This window comes from Hydra viridissima, unplaced genomic scaffold (genome assembly GCF_058129835.1).
Source record: "Hydra viridissima isolate aposymbiotic clone 2 unplaced genomic scaffold, HvirCarnegie_v1 scaffold_7, whole genome shotgun sequence".
NCBI classification, from domain to species: domain Eukaryota; kingdom Metazoa; phylum Cnidaria; class Hydrozoa; order Anthoathecata; family Hydridae; genus Hydra; species Hydra viridissima.
The window spans coordinates 17135709-17154432 of record NW_028324306.1 but is presented as its reverse complement, the minus strand read 5'-3'; the positions used below and the strand labels follow the sequence as shown (position 1 = coordinate 17154432).

At 29.4% G+C, this 18724-nt stretch overlaps 2 protein-coding genes and 2 pseudogenes across 3 annotated transcripts; 3 read left to right on the top strand and 1 right to left on the bottom strand.

Annotated features, from left to right (window-relative positions):
* The first annotated feature begins 524 nt into the window (after window positions 1-524).
* On the top strand, window positions 525-2943 carry LOC145192349 (uncharacterized; annotated as a pseudogene). Its single transcript, XR_016454315.1, has 4 exons — window positions 525-1168; window positions 1278-1420; window positions 1644-1809; window positions 2005-2943. The product of XR_016454315.1 is annotated as an uncharacterized LOC145192349 (transcript).
* A 2026-nt stretch (window positions 2944-4969) lies between these two features.
* Window positions 4970-18274, bottom strand: LOC149886401 (uncharacterized). Its single transcript, XM_090094070.1, has 5 exons — window positions 17886-18274; window positions 17748-17807; window positions 17206-17341; window positions 6648-6790; window positions 4970-6335 (listed from the first exon to the last, which is right to left on the bottom strand). Exons 1-5 carry the CDS (start codon window positions 18027-18029, stop codon window positions 6249-6251), a joined length of 570 nt encoding a protein of 189 aa, XP_089950196.1. The 5' UTR covers window positions 18030-18274; the 3' UTR covers window positions 4970-6248.
* On the top strand, window positions 7888-10400 carry LOC149886403 (uncharacterized). The gene is made up of 2 exons (XM_090093915.1): window positions 7888-7930; window positions 8530-10400. The coding sequence occupies exons 1-2, from the start codon at window positions 7921-7923 to the stop codon at window positions 8922-8924; spliced, it is 405 nt and encodes a 134-aa protein (XP_089950041.1). The 5' UTR covers window positions 7888-7920; the 3' UTR covers window positions 8925-10400.
* Window positions 11546-14934, top strand: LOC149886402 (uncharacterized; annotated as a pseudogene).
* Window positions 18275-18724: the final 450 nt, after the last annotated feature.

Sequence of the window (18724 nt, the reverse complement as noted above, 5' to 3'; positions counted from 1 at the left end):
TACCAGATAGCGATAAATCTATAGCTAGTCGAATGCTACATACTGCAGCTTTTTAGCTATCGATTTAATAACGATTTATCGCTAGTTACATATCGTAGCTTTGTAGCTAGCTATATGATAGTCACAAATAGATAGCTAGTTGATAGCTACATATCGCAGCTTTTTAGCTATCGATTTAATAACGATTTATCGCTAGTTACATATCGTAGCTTTGTAGCTAGCTATATGATAGTCACAAATCGATAGCTAGTTGATAGCTACATATCGCAGCTTTTTAGCTATCAGTTTAATAAATGCACTTTACATAAATGTAAAGCATTAGGCCGGGTGAATAAAAATGAGCAACTTCTTTTACTCAGTAACTGGTCAGTTTTACGTGAATAAAAACTTCAGGAGTTTTGTTCATATTTTTATTCGCGTAAAAGTAAGCAATTTACTCAGTAATTGTTCAATTTTACGTGAATAAAAACTTAAAATAAGTTTTTGAATTTGTTTTTCACATAAAGCTGACCAATTACTAAGTAAAAGCATTTCCTCATTTTTATTCACCCGGCTTATAATGAAATATACAAATTACATTTTTAGTTCATCAGGTCGTTAAGAACAGCTCGTCAAAAAAGTTTTGAAAATGCTGGAGTATCTTTAATTGAAGATGCTAACATTGAAGCAGTTGAAAATAAAATACTTGATAATTAAGAATGTGATGCAATTTGTAATATTGATATTTCATTTGAGTTTAGAGATGTAATTAGTTCAGATGAGTCATCTGATAAGATTAAAGTAGTTGAAAATAAAATACTTGATGATTGTGAATGTAATGCAAGTTGTAAAAATGATATTTATTTGAGTCTAGCGATGTAATGAGTTCAGATGAGTCATCTGATAAAGACATTTGCATGACATCAAAATGCAATGACATAAATCAAAAGCTTTTTGACTTTTATGTTATATATTATGTACAATTTTTATGTTACATTTTACAAATGCTTTATTTCAAATGAATTATATTGTATATTTGTATTGTAACAGTGAAGTTCTGGAATTAAAAAACTGCGACATAAAAATGTCAGAGAAACTAAAAAATTGGTTTATGGATGATTTAACAGAAGATGACCTTCAAATAAAAGCAATGCATAAGGATGATGTAAATGCGGCATGCATATTGCAGATAAGTATTTTATACCCTGTTGCAATTAAAAGGTAAAAATGGTTTCAGTATTAACCTTTTTTAAAAGTAAATTAATGTTACAAAATTGTATTTTTTGTTTATTTTATACATTTCAGTTGGAATTGATATGAAATCGCTATTTCAAAAAATTCAAAAATTTGTAGTAAAAAAAATTTTAATCCTAAAAATGGGCTCCTTAGACTTATTGTTCGTGTGGGTCAAAGCAAAAGGCAGAGCATTCCAGCTTTGAATGTGAGTGTTTTTAAACCAACTTAATAAATTATTTATATTGTAATCAATACACTAAGTATTGCAGAAAATGTGTTCAGTATTTAATTTAGGTATTTTAATTTTTATGATCTGTATTTATTTTAATTTCTGGTGTGCTTTCTTATTAATATAGATTTTTGTGAATGTTTATTGTACATATAAAACTATGATTGTACATATACTAAAAAAGTTGTTTGTTTTGTAGCACATTCTTTCTGCAGAATCAGAAGTAGAAATTGATTTTAATACATCAAAAAAACAACTCCTATAAATCTACAAAACAGAGAGTGAAAAGATAAAGCCTTTTTCAAGAACCGTCTTTATCATCATGGCCATCGTGGGAGCCACCAAAGCTCCCTGATTCCAATTCAGTATACATTTTTAACAATTTTTTATCCCATTTGTGAAAATAAGAATTTTTATTTGGTTTCATTTGAATGGTTTGTTTGTTGTTTTTTTAGTTCACATTTTTAAATGAAAAAAATCAGTATAAAATAATAAGAATATTGTGATAGAGTTTTTATATCATTTAAGAGTATTTATAATCATTGTTAATCTTGTTTTAGAACTTTCTGTCTGTCTCTGCCTCAATGGATCAAGTAGATGACTCTCCAATTACACAGACAGTGTTTCCATCAGAGTTGCAGTCTGTTTCACAAATTTAACCACTATTGCATTCATCTTCTTCCTTTTCGTTACCATCTCAAAAAAAATGGGATAGACCAATTAAATAACTTTATTCTGAAAGCAAATGTTGAACCCAATACGGTTGAAGGCATTCAATTTATAGTGAATGCCATGTACAGAAAAATTTGTGGGTTGGAAACAGAAATGCATACCATACATTCACTTTTAGACACTAACCGTGGTAATAGCGAAAATATAAAAATAGATTATTTACCAGCAAATTCAGTTGAAGAGTTTGACTCACTAGAAAGAAAAAAATTAACTCTAATGATAAAGATATCATTTGCAGAAAGATGAAGTGAATTGGTGGGAAAAATGTAAGTGACTTTTTAAAAAATACTTTAAAAACTGGAGCAGATAAAAAGCGTAGGTTTATAGGACCAATGGAAAGTTTGACTTTTGATGCAGCTTACTGTTTATTTCCAACTGCCACTGAATCCAGTATGACTACCTTAATTGCAAAACACTTGAAAAAATCTAAAGATCGATATTTTCTAACAAGAAAGAGAAATTCTTCTTTAACAAGTGATTTAAACAGTCCTGTTAGAAAAATTCGAAAATTAAACACTGACTCGTGTAGTGATTCCAGTTAAATTATTTTTTAAATTTGTTTTATTATTTATTCACCATCTTTTTTTTTAGTTATTTTATTTTTCTAACATATTTTTAAATAACTTTTAATATTATTAATTTAATTTTAGCAAAATCATTTAGTTGTCAATGACTTTTTTTATTTTTTAAAAACAATTCATACATTTTCTTTTTAACATTTTATTATGACTTTAACATTTATAATTTTTTATTGAAACCAGTTTTAACATTTTGTATTTAATTTGTTATAAATGCAATCTTATTTCAATGGTTATAATTCATTCCCCTGAAAAATATAGCATGCGATTTTTTCAGGATTATCTTCTATCCTAACCGATATTTTCTAGCCTAAAAGTGTAGTTATTGTTACGAGTTTTCACTAGCTATTCTCTACCTTAATTAGCTAGCGGGTCGCTAGCTTATTAAGATAGCGATCCTCGTGGCCAAATCGCTGTCTTTATTGTAACGTCTTGTCGCTAGCGATCCTCGTGGCCAAATCGCTGTCTTTATCGTAACGTCTTGTCGCTAGCGATCATCGTGGCCAAATCGCTGTCTTTATCGTAACGACTTGTCGCTAGCTAGTCGCAAGTTTTTGTAGCAAGCGATCCTCGTGGCCAAATCGCTGTCTTTATCGTAACGACTTGTCGCTAGCGATTCGCTAGCTTAAAAAGCTAGCGATCCTCGTGGCCAAATCGCTGTCTTAATCGTTACGAATATCGTTAGCTATTCGCTAGCCGATTTCCCACCGGGATCTCTATTATAGTAGAAAGGTTCATCTGAAAATTTAATCATTTTTTTAAGATCATTCACACATATATAAAAAGCTTTAAGTTAAAACTGAATATTTTAAATTGAACAAAAAGTCTTGAAATATAAAGTAATGAGTACTGACTTGCCTATTCCTGTAAAATTCTTTGCAGCTAATCGGCGCTAATTTACATCTCTACCCCCCCCCCCCTTTTTTTTTTATTTTTGATTATGATAGAGAATTTTATCCTGATTAAAAACTGTATTAAAACATAGACCTAAAAAACCAGAGGAAAGTTTTCTAATTTGATGTTAAAGTGTCAAAAAAATTTACCAAAAAAGGCACTAATTTACATCTCTACCCCCCTTTTTAGTTTTTGATTATGATAAAGAATTTTATCCTGATTAAGAATCGTGGAAAAACATAGACCTGCAAACCAAAGGAATGTTCTCTAATATGATGTTGAAGTGTCAAAAAAATATACCAAAAACGCTAATATTCGCCATCTTTTTTTATAACACTAAAATTTCACTATTTAATTACGCCGCCTGGTTTCTTTTGTTTTAAAGTAATTAAAATACTCATAAAAATTCCGAAAATATTGAGGAAAATTTAAATGCAAAATACTTCAAAAAATAAAATGTAATTATAAAAGAATCTCTCAATAAGAAATGTTCCTGTTATTCCGTTTTAAAATTAAAATAGCAAATGCTAGACGATCGACTATTATTGAGTTTGATTGCCTTAATTTACCAGATATTGGTCGCAGGTTTAAAAACAATAATAACGAGTGCATCCGGTGGAAGTTTGGTTTACTTGCTATCAATATGACCTGTCCTCGATGTATCATCCAGTGCAACGAACAAAATAGTCTTAAGGTTGATGGAAAGATTTGGAGATGCATGCTAAAACAATCCAAAAAAGAAAATAAGTATTCGTGTCAGAAGTTATTTTGAAAGATCTCTACTGAAACTTTGGCATAAAATAGGTGTTACCTGTATTTGGACCATAGCGCCGGATAAAGTCGTGACCTTTTAGTGGAAGACATTCAAATAGATTTAGAAATTGGCAGCAATAAAACTGTAGTTGATTGGAATCAATTTTGTAGAGACATTGCCATTACTTATTTACTTGACAACCGAGTGCAATTAGGAGGACCAGGTTCAATAGAGGAAATAGATGAATCGCTTTGTTCGAGAAGGAAATGCAACCGAGGTAAAATTGTAGAAGATCAATGGATTTTTGGTGCGTACGATAAAGCGACTAAAGAAGGGTTACTCATTCCTGTAGCGCATCGCAATACAGCAACCTTATAACCCATCATCATACAACGGACTCGTCATTGTACTGAAATATGAACCGATATGTGGGCAGCCTACCGAGGTTTAGCAGCGCAAGGTTTTCAACATAGTTAGGATTAGAATTAGGATTAGGGTTAGAGTTAAGATTAGGGTTTAGGGTTAGGACTTGGGCTGGGGCATTTTGGCAAAGAAACAAAACTTGGATATAGAACAAAATAGTTCTAACCTCGCGATTTGTGTATTTAAAATCATCAATATATTTAAAAAAATATGTATATAATTTGAAAATAAAAAAAAAAACTTATCAAAATTCGATGTTTTTTCAAGAAAAAATTCCATTTGTGATAAAATCATCATCTAAAGATACAATCAATGCTCAATGGTTAAAAGAAGAAATTTTTGAATGTATTTGCATTCTAACTAAATGTGAATTTAATGTTAGAACTATTGTGTGTGACTACCATTCCTTTAATTTTTCTTATTTTAAAATAATCTTTTGTGTATCATATCAACAAGCTGAAGATTTTTTTATGTTTACAATCTAAAAAAGATTTACCTTTGTGTTGATGTTGCATATCTTATTAAAAATATCAGAAATTACTTGTTAAATTGTAAAAGATTTTTATTTCAAGATATTAAGTTTGATAGATTTAAAGAATTTATAATTGTATGTGATGGAAAAATAAAATGGAGCACCTTCCAAAATATTCATGAAAAAGACCTGGCTCTTGATGGTGGTTTGCGTAAAGCACCTAAAATAACAGTGAAAGTCTTACATTTAGACAATTTTAAACAAAACCTTTCTTTAAAGCTTGGAATTTTTGATAAAACTACTTCTGCAGCAATACACTCATATTTCCCTGCTCTTAAAAGTAGTGCAGATTATTTTACAATATTTTACAAGTGGTGGATTTTATCTAATTCAAAATGTCAGTATTCAAGATCTAATATTATAGTTAATGCAGTTAATTCTGGAGATTCACTCACTCATATTATTATTGAAGCCCTTTTAAACTTGAATAGGTATGCGTTACTTCTATAATCGCTGCAAAATCATGGAGATAAAATGGAGGTTTATTTTCTCAACATAATGGCCCTAACGTAATGATACAGCATCAAAAATCAAGAACACTTGAAAGTATTCTTGTGTGACAAAAACTTATATATAAAAACTGTTGAATCTTAACAAAATAGTAACTTATGAAAATACTTATCAAAATTCCTTTAAATAGTTTGTATATTCGTTGAAACTCTTTGCATTTTGATGGTCATTTTAAAAATAGTGACAGAAGTTTCATCAAAGCAGACAAACACATTGCTGATTTATTTTTACAAGGATATTATTGCAGCAACGTAATCAAATATTGTTAAAATTAAAAAACTAGTAAGCGAATGTTTATAATCTAACAGCTACTCGAACGAGAACAACACGTCATAAAAGTTCATTCAACGTTGTGTACTTCGTTTACATATATAAACAACTCTAACAATGTTGAGGAGGTGGTTCGTTGAAAAAATTTGAGCGCAGATAGCTTCTTTCGTTTGTAACTTCATTTATAAACTCAGTTGGCTAAAAATTCGTTCCAGAATGATATAGTTAAGTTAACATTAACTGCAACAAATAATCGCATTTCAAAATGTAAAATGTGTTTAGAGGGTTTCCTATACTTACAAAAAAAAAATGAAAAAAAGCTGATGATTTAAAAATGAAATTAAATTTTCCCGTTCGTTTGAAAAACCTATTTAATAATTTAGACAAGAAGTTTTCACTGAATTACATATTGATAAATTTATTACTGAATTGATTAACTCACTTCGTTTAAATTGAAATTTGTACCAAATTTAATTACAAACAAAGAAGAGTTATGTGAGAAAAGCATACCTTAGAGCAACAGACAACCGCACATCCAAAGATAAATGAAAATATGGTTACAAATAATGCAACTATATAAGTTGCATAAAAATCGGCAGCCTCACGTAGCATTAAGATTTGGTCAAAACATTCTGCAATATCAAATGGAATGCCTAAGCGTTAAAAATAGATAACTGTATTGTTAACAAAAATACTGATATAATTAACAGTGACTTTAATGAAACTTATTAATGATGCTTTTAATAACTCTTATACAATTACTAAAAATAGTGATAATAAAACTATTATCACTATTTTTATTAATTGTATAAGAGTTATTAAATCATCATTAATCGTGTATAGGCATGAATGTATGCATGCCTATACACGATTAATGATGCTTTTAATAACGAAACCTACAGGGAAATAAACAACAGTAGCTAAACCTAGGTAAAAAATACAAATTTATAAATGAACACAATGAAACTTTAATTGCAATATTCAAAGAATGATTAAAAATAATCGAGTAAGGATTTCTGGAAATTTAGCAATATTGTGGTGCAAAAATACGGGCTGCTCTCCAATATTTGGCAACAAACTAGCTCTTTATTCCTCAAAAATCTTACCTGCCTCTGAGAATAGTGTCTCTGAATAGACAGATGCAGCAGGGGCTGATAAAAGTTTTCTCGCTATACAGCATATATGAGGATTGTAATCCTTATTATCGCTCCACCATTTTAACACTGCTTCTTCATTTTCTTATTTACCTATTCCTTTCCCAGCCATAAAACCATCTATTTCTTTTTTTATCTCTTCATCTGTTATTCCTATACTTTTTTTTTTGCTTTTTTCTTATAGGGTTACTTTTTCTTTCTTCTAGCTCATAGCAATTAAGAAAACTATTTGCGATAGTCATTCTTAAATTTGATGTATATAAAGCTGATGTATATGACTGACAACCTGTATTGTTTGTAGAGGAATTGAAGGGCTGCCTGCAAAAAGTTCAAAAGTCCATTTTTGGAAAAAATGAGATAACTCTTTCAGTTTGTAAAGGGACTTATAATCTATCATATCCAACTATTATTTTCATGAGAAGAAGATCGTAAGTCCCATTAAAATGATACTTTCAGTATCAAAGATCTGGGTTTCTAAGCTGAATAAGTGCAGAGGTCCTTGCAGCCAATGAGCAGGGAAATCCCTGTCACGTAAGTAATTTTAACAATAAATACAAGCCATGCTGGCCTCTCGTAGGAAGCGAAAAACTGATGAAGAAAGTTGGAAACGAAATGAAAAGAAGAAAAATATGGTAGATGGTAAGTTAAACTGCTGAATAGTTTAATAATTAATAGCTTTTCTTTTAATAATACTAACAATATGATTAAAAATCGGATTTCCTAATTTATTAGGAAAATAAAATGTAAATACTGTTTGTTATTTTCTGAAACTGAAAGTACCGTAGTGAAAGTCTCTTACTCTTTGTTTTCGGAAAATTCGTAGATATTTATTTTATTGCAATAAATTTTGTACTTATATTGGTAACCTGTAGTAAAACAGTAACTCTGTTTAATTATATTTATTTGATATAAAATGAATAAAACGAGCAGGGTTATAAATAAATCTGCCAAAAATAGTTTATTAATATTAATAATTTTTTAATAGTAATGTAACTACTCTTACTACTAGTAATAGTATAGTAAATCAAATTTCATTACTAATTTATAAATAAAAATGTAAACATTTTTTAATATTTCCACTGTGTTTTTACTCAGCAAGGCATTATATATTTATAAGCACTTATTTAATTGTAATGGTGCTTGCTATTGGGTTGACTTTGATTTACAAATTAGTATATTAAATTACGATGTATATAATTCAGATTTTTATGCCTGAATCAACTGTTTTTATTCTATAGAAAACATCAATGCTGGATATCAAGTATTACCTAATTGCAGATGTGAATGTAGACTGAAACTTACGCATGATGAAATATGTTATTTTGACAAATCATTTCACTCACTGACATTACCTTCTCTACAAGTGGCATATCAAAGAAGTTGTACTCTCCCAACTGAGACAAAAAGACATCGTCCTAGAAAATTACCAGCAAAGTACTCCAGACAAGTGTTTAAGTACTCAGTAGTTGTACCAAATAAAGCTATACAATTATGTAAAAAAGTATTTATGGCTATTCTTAACATTTCTGAAGGAAGTCTTAGATGTAATGTTACATCAAAAGAAGGGAGAAAAAAATCAGTTATAGATGCCAGAGGTCATCATGAGAACAGAAAAAGAAGACCTAAAGAATAACTAAATGGTGTAAGAGACTTTTTAAAAAAATATCCTCATCGCCAGTCACATTGTTCAAGAAATGAAAATAAAATTAAAAAAATTCTTGATTCCAATCTCACCATCAAAAAGCTATACGAGCAATTTCGTAAAACAACATTAAATGAAAGCATTTCAGAACACACATTTTGTCATATTTTTAATTACGAATTCAATTTTCGTTTTGGGACACCAACATCTGACATTTGCGAAACATGTGAAAAACTGAAAGTACAGAAAGATGCAGCTGTTAGAAAAGGAGACAAAGTTTCAGCTAAAAGTTTTGAAGTTCTGCATGAAATACATTTAAGAAAAGTACAGGTGTTCTATGATGAACTAAAAAGATATCACTTTGAAAAACCAGAGGATAGTCTAGTGTTATGCATGGATTTTGAAAAAAATTTACCCCTTCCTATAACTAATGTTAGTGGTGAATATTACAGAAGACAACTTTGGATACATAACTTTGGGATCATTGACATTATTTCTGAGAAGACAACTCTTTTTTGTTATGCAGAGAATGCTGCAGAAAAAGGTCCAAACGAGATTTTTACCTTTTTAGATGATTATATCAAAGAAAACAAACAATCAAAAGATGAAAAATTGATTCTGTTTGCTGATAACTGTTATAGTCAGAGCAAAAATAGATACCTATTTTATTATTTAGACAATCTTTGTGCTAGAAGAATTTTTAAAGAGGTGGTTATAAATTACCCCATTCCAGGACATTTTAAAATGCCCATTGATAGATCATTTGCAAAGATTGAAAAAAAGAAGAAAAAAGTTGAAAAGTTGATCAAGCCAGATGAATGGGTAGACATCATGAAATCCTGTAATAAGAAAAATCCATTCAAAGTCATTTTTGTTAACAATCCACTAAGGTGTAGCCTAGAGGTAGAGGGTGAAGACAGAATACTAAAAGTTATGGACTGGAAAACTGCAATAGAACCAAGAATCATCTGTCCCAATAGCCAAGGTACGTACTGTAAGATTTAGCACCAACAACAGTCTAATAGAAACACGAGGCACTATGACTGGGACTTTTGAAAACATTGGTTAGGGAAAAGAGGATTTTGTAGGAAAGCTTTGATTTAACCAAATATTGCATATGATGGGAAACTTCTACCAATAAAATCTGCGAAGATAAAAGACATAAAATATCTTTTACAGTTTGTAGATTCTCAGACAGCAGGTAGTCCTTTCTATTGTAGCATTTTAGGAAACAGCATTGTAGAAGATGAGGTAGAGGACATTTCTGATGAAGTTGAATGATATCATAAACTACCGTTTTTTATATAATAAAAATCTCACATTTAAGAACACTGTCTTATGATTATCACTATTATATAACCATCTATGACACAGATGTGCTTTTAAGATTATTTTATTTAAACATGGATTGACATGTATTTTGCATTGTATGTTTGATTTTAATATATTAAAATACTGTTTTTTAAATAATAATTATCCAACATTTAAGAACACTTAGGATTATCACTGTTATACAACTAACTATATCACAGATGTGTATTTAATTTTTTCTTAACACGGGTTGACATAAATTTTGCATTTTATGTTTAATTTTAATTGATATGATATTGAGTTTATGGAAATTATGTAATAAAAAATCTGTTTTATGTTCCTAAACAATAAAAAATATTTGTTTTTTATAATTATTATTTTTTTTACATTTTTTTAAAAACAATCTTCTTGGATATAAGCACACTTTGCAGGGAAAATTCAAAAAGTACCTAATTACATGAAGTTTAGTTTTTCAATTAAAAGCAGAATATTAATATTTTAAAACTTTTTATTGGATTAATGTGTTTAATTACATAATACATAAATTGATAGAAGCTTTTAGGCCTAATATGTATAGTCTGATTTTAGGATTAAATGAAAACTTTAAAATGCTTATATCTCAGAATAAAAAGAAGATGAACTTTTTGCTGGCAGCTCTTCAATTAGAACTATCGGACGAAGAGGAACCAGTTTCTGATATATTATCCATATTAGTCTCTTTTTGTGAATTTATTTGATCCTTTATCTCGGACGAAAGCCATATTTTAGCCAAAATATTTTGCTCATCAGGAAAATGTGAAAGTTTATACCTTGAATCAACAGCTGTGGACAAAACATGTAAATTACTCATTAGTATATTAAAGTGACCTTTTAATGAAACATTACTCATAAATCTTTTTTAACAGTCTCTCTTAGCATCTTCTTCAGTGATTGGACTCTAGAATCATCTGCAAGGCTTCCAAGAAAATTATGTGGTGCACGAATATGGCTAATTACTGATGACTACATTGGTTTTAATTTACTGACTGTATCAGTAATCATAAAAAATGGTTGTAAAAGTTCCAATACTTTTTCAATTAACTCCCATTCACTTGAACTTAATGTTAAATTTATTAAATGAGGGTGGTCTGCTGTGTAAAATTGTGTAGATATTTTGAGAGTCTCAATTCGATCCAATATTAAATATGTAGTATTCCATCTTGTTGGAACATCTTGGATTGGTAATAAAGGTTTTGAAATTTTGGAATCTAATTCTTTTCCATTTCTTTTCATTTGGTGCAAGCCAAAGTTGAATGGTTAAAATGAGTGCAGATGCTTCTGCATTTCTTTATCATGTCGTATTCTGCAACCTGATCAAAAATGGCGTCTTTGATAACTAGCTGCAGTTGATGAAGAAAACATGAGATTCCGGAGGACTCTGTCAAGTCAATTCCAAGTTCCATGTTATAAGCAGTCTCGAAGGGTTAAATGTATTTTTTTTTGGGAAATATCCCAATGAACTAGGATCGCATCAAATAAATTTGAAATGTTTATTCCAATGTGGGACCCACGATTATACTTACAGTGTAGAAAGCAATCCTTTCAAATAAAATTATCTGTGATCCAATGCGCAGTCAATGATATAAATGCATTATTTTATGGGTATTTGTCCAAATATCTGTTGTAACTGAAATATGATCAGCTGCAGAAATATCATTAAATACTACGGTTTTTAATTTTTCCTATGATTCTGGTAGCATTGTTACCTTAAACAACTTTCTACTTGGAATTAGGTATTGGGGTTTCAAGCGAGCAGTTAATTCAATGAACTCCTGATCTTTAACTGCTGAAAAAGGTCGAAATAAAATTCATTATTCTTTGATTAACTTTGGAGAAGCGAGAGTTCGTTATGTTCGAATTTTTTCTAGGAACAAAATTATCTAAACTAGTTTGTGTCTGCGACTTAATTGCTTCCAATTTTCTCTCTAGTGGTATCTCAGCTATTGGTTTTTTTCCCTTTTTTATTCTTCTTATTTGGCCTCATCATATCTATCCATATTATATTTTTTTAAATGCATATGGAGTGGTGTCGTGCTAAAAGTTTTTGGGGAGCTACCACGTTTAACATTTTTGAGGCGTAACTTAGATTCTGCTAATGTTTTTGTGACATCATTTGTTTTAAAATATTTCCAAACAAATGAAGAAAATCAAGACGTTTTTAGATGTTAAAATGTTAATTAACATTGTGGACCAGAGATCACTTAAGGTTTGATGGAGTGTCACCTGGGATTTTTTCACTGATAAGTTCTTTTTATCATCATAGTAAAAAGATTTAATTATAGTTAAAATTGGTTTCACTTGCTAAGACCATGTCAAATCTATTTTCAAATAAAATGTGATAATAAATAAGTAGAGTTAAATTGAGTTCCGAATTTTATGTAGGAGATCTCTTTTATTTTCCGGGCTATCATTTAAACTAAAATTTAAATTTACTTAAAAATGTTAATGTTGTGTATTTAGTATACTCGACTACAAATTAGACTTTTTCAATAAGCTTAAACATCAAACAGCGCTTCTCCGTTATTAAAACCTGTCTGGATGTTCTCTTAGCGTAATCTCACTTCATTAACATCACCAAGCAAATTCATTAAATAAAAATACCAAGTATATTACGTCTGGAAACTGTTGCTAAGGTATTTTTTATACTAATAGCAATTAAATGTATACTATTTCAATGTTATGTAAAAGAGTTAATTTTTTTGTGTGGATGCACTATATGGGTAGTCTTTTGTTCCTGGTCATGTAATTGTTAGCAATAAATACAACAATTGATTACTTACAATATATATTTAGATATATAAGATAACTAAAACAAATTATTAAAAACAAATCTTTTTGCATAATTTATTGTAAAGTTGTTGTAGAATTTTGTTAATTTATAGTCTGAAATGCTTTAGATTGATTGGGCCAACAAAAGAAGATCTTCTGATCCATGTTTGGGTGTCACTGTTCCAACACTTAGTGAACCGAAAGTAGCTGAAAATGTATGTAGTACTTGTTTTCTTAAAACTGGACAAGGCATCTCTCATCAGTGTACACAAGCTGCTGCTGTAGACAACTTAATTAGTCACTGTTTAAAATTAGGAGAATATGCTGAACAAATAGCCAGCACTATCATTAAAAAAAAAATTGAGAGTGAAGGTATAGAAAAAGGGACATTTTTTAAAAATAAAATCATGAGGAACGCCTATCTCTATTAGAGTTGAAGCTCCCAATTTAAAGAGCAACAGAAGCAGTAAACATCTTTCTCTTCAAACAATCATGGAACTGCAAGTTTCACTTGAACTTTCTGATAATGCTACTAAAAAACTTTGTTCTACAATTAGAACTGGATAAAATAGAGGAGACTTTGTGGAAGAAAATATAGTTCAAAAATTAGATAGTCTTAAAGAACAACTAGATAAATTTTATAGTGTAGAGCAAGTTGAATTTATTTCTAACCAGAATGAAGCTATCATAAGAGATTTAGTATATATTAAAAATCCTTCTGAGTTAATCCTGCATATTATTAAAGAAAGAGGTATAAATCCATGTGTAGGTTTTTTACGAGTTTCTTTAGATGGTGGAGGAGGCTTCCTTAAAGTTGTTGTGAATGTTTTTGAAGAACAAATCTGAAAATAAATTTATGAATAGTGGCGTTCAAAACGTTCTTATTATAGCAATTGTTGAAGATATTCCTGAAAAATACGAAAATCTTAGATAAGTACTTGAGAAACTCAGTCTTGAGGATGTAAACTATTATATTGCTTTTGATCTTAAATGTGCTAATGTATTATTTGGTCTTTCATCACACGCAGCTAAAAACGCTTGCTTGTGGTGTAGTGGTGAATGTACGCTTGATAAAGGAACTCTTAGAACTATTGACAGTATTGATTCCTGTTATGAAGCATATATTAAAAATGGATCTATCAGATTGTTCATGAAGGAATTTGATAACATTGTGAACAAACGCCTAATATATCTTAACACCGATAAAAATACTGTGCTAGAAAATTTAGTTGCTCCACCTGAGCTATATCTTCTCGTTTGAGCAGTAGATAAAATAGCAGGATTTCTTTTAACTGAATGGGATGGTTTTGATTTGTGGTTGAAAAAACACTATATAATTAAAAGGGGATATCATGGAGTTGGATGGGATGGTAATAATGCAAAGAAAATTTTAAAATTGATTAATGAACTTCAACTTGAAGTGCAACTTAAAGTACCATATCTACTTCCTGTAATCCAAAGCTTAAGAACTTTTAAATCTGTAAAAAAAGCTTGTTCTGGAAGAAATCGTGATTCTGACTCAGAACACAAAATATCATTGTTTAAAGATGCTTTTCTATGCCTACAAGAGACAGCTTTTTCTCTAGGAAAGACACTAACAGTGTCATGGAAAATCAATATTATATGCTGCTATGTTTTTCCTTTTGTAAAGCATACAAGATGCGGCCTGTCAAAGTATGCAGAGCAGTGTGGTGAGGCGATTCATGCAAAGTTTAAGCCTACATGGCAGAGATATAAACATAATATAGATCATAAAGATTATGGAGATGCTGTCTCCATAATCTTTATGATCTATATTATGTTTATATCTCTGCCATGTAGGCTTGAAAGATTATGGAGATTGAAAACTGCTGTCGTTGATTTTGGAATTATTAGATTATAATATTGTATAGTTATAGACATTATACTTTGTAAAAATTTTCATTTTTATTTTATTGTAAAGTAAAGCTATCTTAGAAAAAGTTGTGGGATTGGAGCAAAGAGAAAAATATAACACACTATTTAAGACACCCCCTACCCACCTGTGTTAAATAGGTTTTCAAAAAAAAATTTTTTAGTGACCTAAACTAAATCAAAATTAATCAATAGATTTCAAGTTTCATCCAAGAATCATTTTTGTTGATGGGGGAGGGGGTTCAGAGTTAGTGTTTTTTCCACTCTTAGCAAGTAAAAATAATTTTAAATATGATTAAATTATGTTAGTATAATTAAAAAAAATACTTTATCAGTAAAGAAATCCCAGGTGACACTCCATCAAACCTAATATGCCTTCTGGTCCACAGTGTTAAATTTAAATAGTTAAAATCTATAGGATGATTTTAGTACAAATACAGTAAAAATTTATATTTTAATCTAAATGAAAAATAAAAAATATAGTATTAATTTTAAGTATAAATAATGATGCAGTTAAAATAGAAGAATGCAGTTAAAAATTTGCAACACACAAAATAAAACAAACAAAAACAACATTAATTAAATAAAATAAGAATAAAATTTATGAAATAGGTTAAATATATATTATATAGCTAGGCTGATCATGCTTCCACTTTAATCTTGGATGAAAAAAAATAACATAAATATAGTTCTCATTCTGGCAGGAATTATATCTATAATTCCGGTAAGTCCGGTTCCGGCTGGAATTGAAAAAACTCATTCCGGTACACCCCTGGTATGTATGTATGCATGTATGCATGTATGTATGTATGTATGTATGTATGTATGTATGTATGTATGTATGTATGTATGTATGTATGTATGTATGTATGTATGTATGTATGTATGTATGTATGTATGTATGTATGTATGTATGTATGTATGTATGTATGTATGTATGTATGTATGTATGTATGTATGTATGTATGTATGTATGTATGTATGTATGTATGTATGTATGTATGTATGTATGTATGTATGTATGTATGTATGTATGTATGTATGTATGTATGTATGTATGTATGTATGTATGTATGTATGTATGTATGTATGTATGTATGTATGTATGTATGTATGTATGTATGTATGTATGTATGTATGTATGTATGTATGTATGTATGGATGCATGCATGCATGCATGCATGCATGTATGTATGTATGTATGTATGTATGTATGTATGTATGTATGTATGTATGTATGTATGTATGTATGTATGTATGTATGTATGTATGTATGTATGTATGTATGTATGTATGTATGTATGTATGTATGTATGTATGTATGTATGTATGTATGCATGTATGTATGTATGTATGTATGTATGTATGTATGTATGTATGTATGTATGTATGTATGTATGTATGTATGTATGTATGTATGTATGTATGTATGTATGTATGTATGTATGTATGTATGTATGTATGTATGTATGTATGTATGTATGTATGTATGTATGTATGTATGTATGTATGTATGTATGTATGTATGTATGTATGTATGTATGTATGTATGTATGTATGTATGTATGTATGTATGTATGTATGTATGTATGTATGTATGTATGTATGTATGTATGTATGTATGTATGTATGTATGTATGTATGTATGTATGTATGTATGTATGTATGTATGTATGTATGTATGTATGTATGTATGTATGTATGTATGTATGTATGTATGTATGTATGTATGGATGCATGCATGCATGCATGCATGCATGTATGTATGTATGTATGTATGTATGTATGTATGTATGTATGTATGTATGTATGTATGTATGTATGTATGTATGTATGTATGTATGTATGTATGTATGTATGTATGTATGTATGTATGTATGTATGTATGTATGTATGTATGTATGTATGTATGTATGTATGTATGTATGTATGTATGTATGTATGTATGTATGTATGTATGTATGCATGTATGTATGTATGTATGTATGTATGTATGTATGTATGTATGTTTGAATAACAATACTTTTAATAGGATTATTAACATTCACATTGGCATTATTGTAAGCGTAAATATGATGTGTTATTAATAAGAACTCAAACAAATTCAGGCAAATAAGTAAGTCCATTAAGGGTTTTAAATAAAAAGTATTAAATGGCAGTTTTAATTCAGATCATGTCATATTCTTTATGAAATTAAAGATTTATATTAAAAAAAAAAAATTTAAAGAAACATAGAGAAAAACTAAGGCATTAAAAGCACCTGAAATGATCCTTGAAAAGTTTCTGTTATCATATTTATGAAAACAGACATTAGGATACACGTTATACAGTTCGATTAAGGTGCCAAAAGCAATCACAATGATACTAATGAAGTTCAAAACTGCAAATGCAATCATCTGAAAAAAAGCTTTACGTGTTTAGTCTAAAAACAATATTTTAGTATTCACCTTCAAATAACTTCAATATGATATAAAAATAGTTTTACTACTCTATATAACTACTTTCATAACCTACATAAATGTTTTTACTACTAGACCAGATGAATTGGGTGGGTACGTTAAAATCCTGCGTAAACTAGGTATTTTGGTTTGATAACATTGGACAATCCGAGCTTTAATTTTGGGAAGGTCCACCATTTTAACTATGTTTTAATTTGTTATTGAATAAAAGGCTTTTTGTGTTATCAAGCGTTCAATATTTTTGCAAAGTAACATCTAGCGTTAAACTATTTTTGATTTCATTAGCTGATATTTTATTTAACGGCATCAAAAGTTATTAAATCAATACTTATCGAAAACTTACAGTATAGCGGCTTCTTTTTTTTATACATGATATTATCCCAAAAACTCCAGCAACAATAACCTGAAAGCGAAACAAAATACCTGCATGCAAGGAAAGGGTTGGTTAATAGTTGTAGAGTTTACAAAAGTTTAAGCTTACAATGAGTCCAGCTGCATGGTGTATTTCTTGTGTGGATTGTTGAGAAACAATCGTTTTGGCAATTATAACAAAACCAAGAAATATTTCAATGACGCCCAAAATCAAAGAAGCATTAGCCAGTTTCTTTTTCAAATAATATGCCATTTTGTTTTTACCTATTCTAGATACGCAATTCTAACTTTGCTCTTTTAAATCAGCAAAAAAATTGTGAACAAAGAACGGTTTGATTGAATTATCGTGTATAAATAAAAGGCGCACTTTATAAAACAGTGGCTACACGTGTGCAATACACTTCTTCTCTATACTAATACCCTTGCAAAAAGATTTCATATATCCACACAAAATGTAAACAAATCTATCTCTCCATATATCTAAAACTTTCTTATTTTAGTTAAAATCCGTTTGATAAAGTAAATAAAAAGCAGACATTGTGCTTAAGCACAATGACAGCATGTTTATGTCAATAGCGCTGACATAATTTGTTTAATTTTTTCTTTTTCAGATAGGCAATATAATTCAAATCCAACCAAAGTCACTATCTGATTTGTTTTGCTTACAAACTTTATTGGATCTCATATTATTAATACAACATTATTTTAAAATAATATTCAAAGTATTGACAAGAATTGAAAAGTTTCGGCTATTTGATATTTTTACATTAGGTTTTAACAATATCCTCCATATACAAATGTTTGAAATCATGACTTACTGCATTCTAGGTTTGTGGGTGCATTAGAAATTAGCACCAGTTGAGAGTAAAATACATGTTAGCAGAAGTAGTGAATGTGATGGAAAAACTCAAAAATTCTAGCGTTTTTTCCAAGAAAAGCTCAATGATA

Excerpts from the sequence above, each read along its gene's own strand:
- LOC149886401 (XM_090094070.1), bottom strand. The coding sequence starts at position 18,029 with ATGGCATATTATTTGAAAAAGAAACTGGCTAATGCTTCTTTGATTTTG. Across the intron at positions 17,342-17,747 it reads AAAAAAGAAGCCGCTATACT|ATGATTGCATTTGCAGTTTT; the intron begins GTAAGTTTTCGA and ends GCTTTTTTTCAG. Across the intron at positions 6,791-17,205 it reads CTTTTCAAGGATCATTTCAG|GCATTCCATTTGATATTGCA; the intron begins GTGCTTTTAATG and ends TTTAACGCTTAG.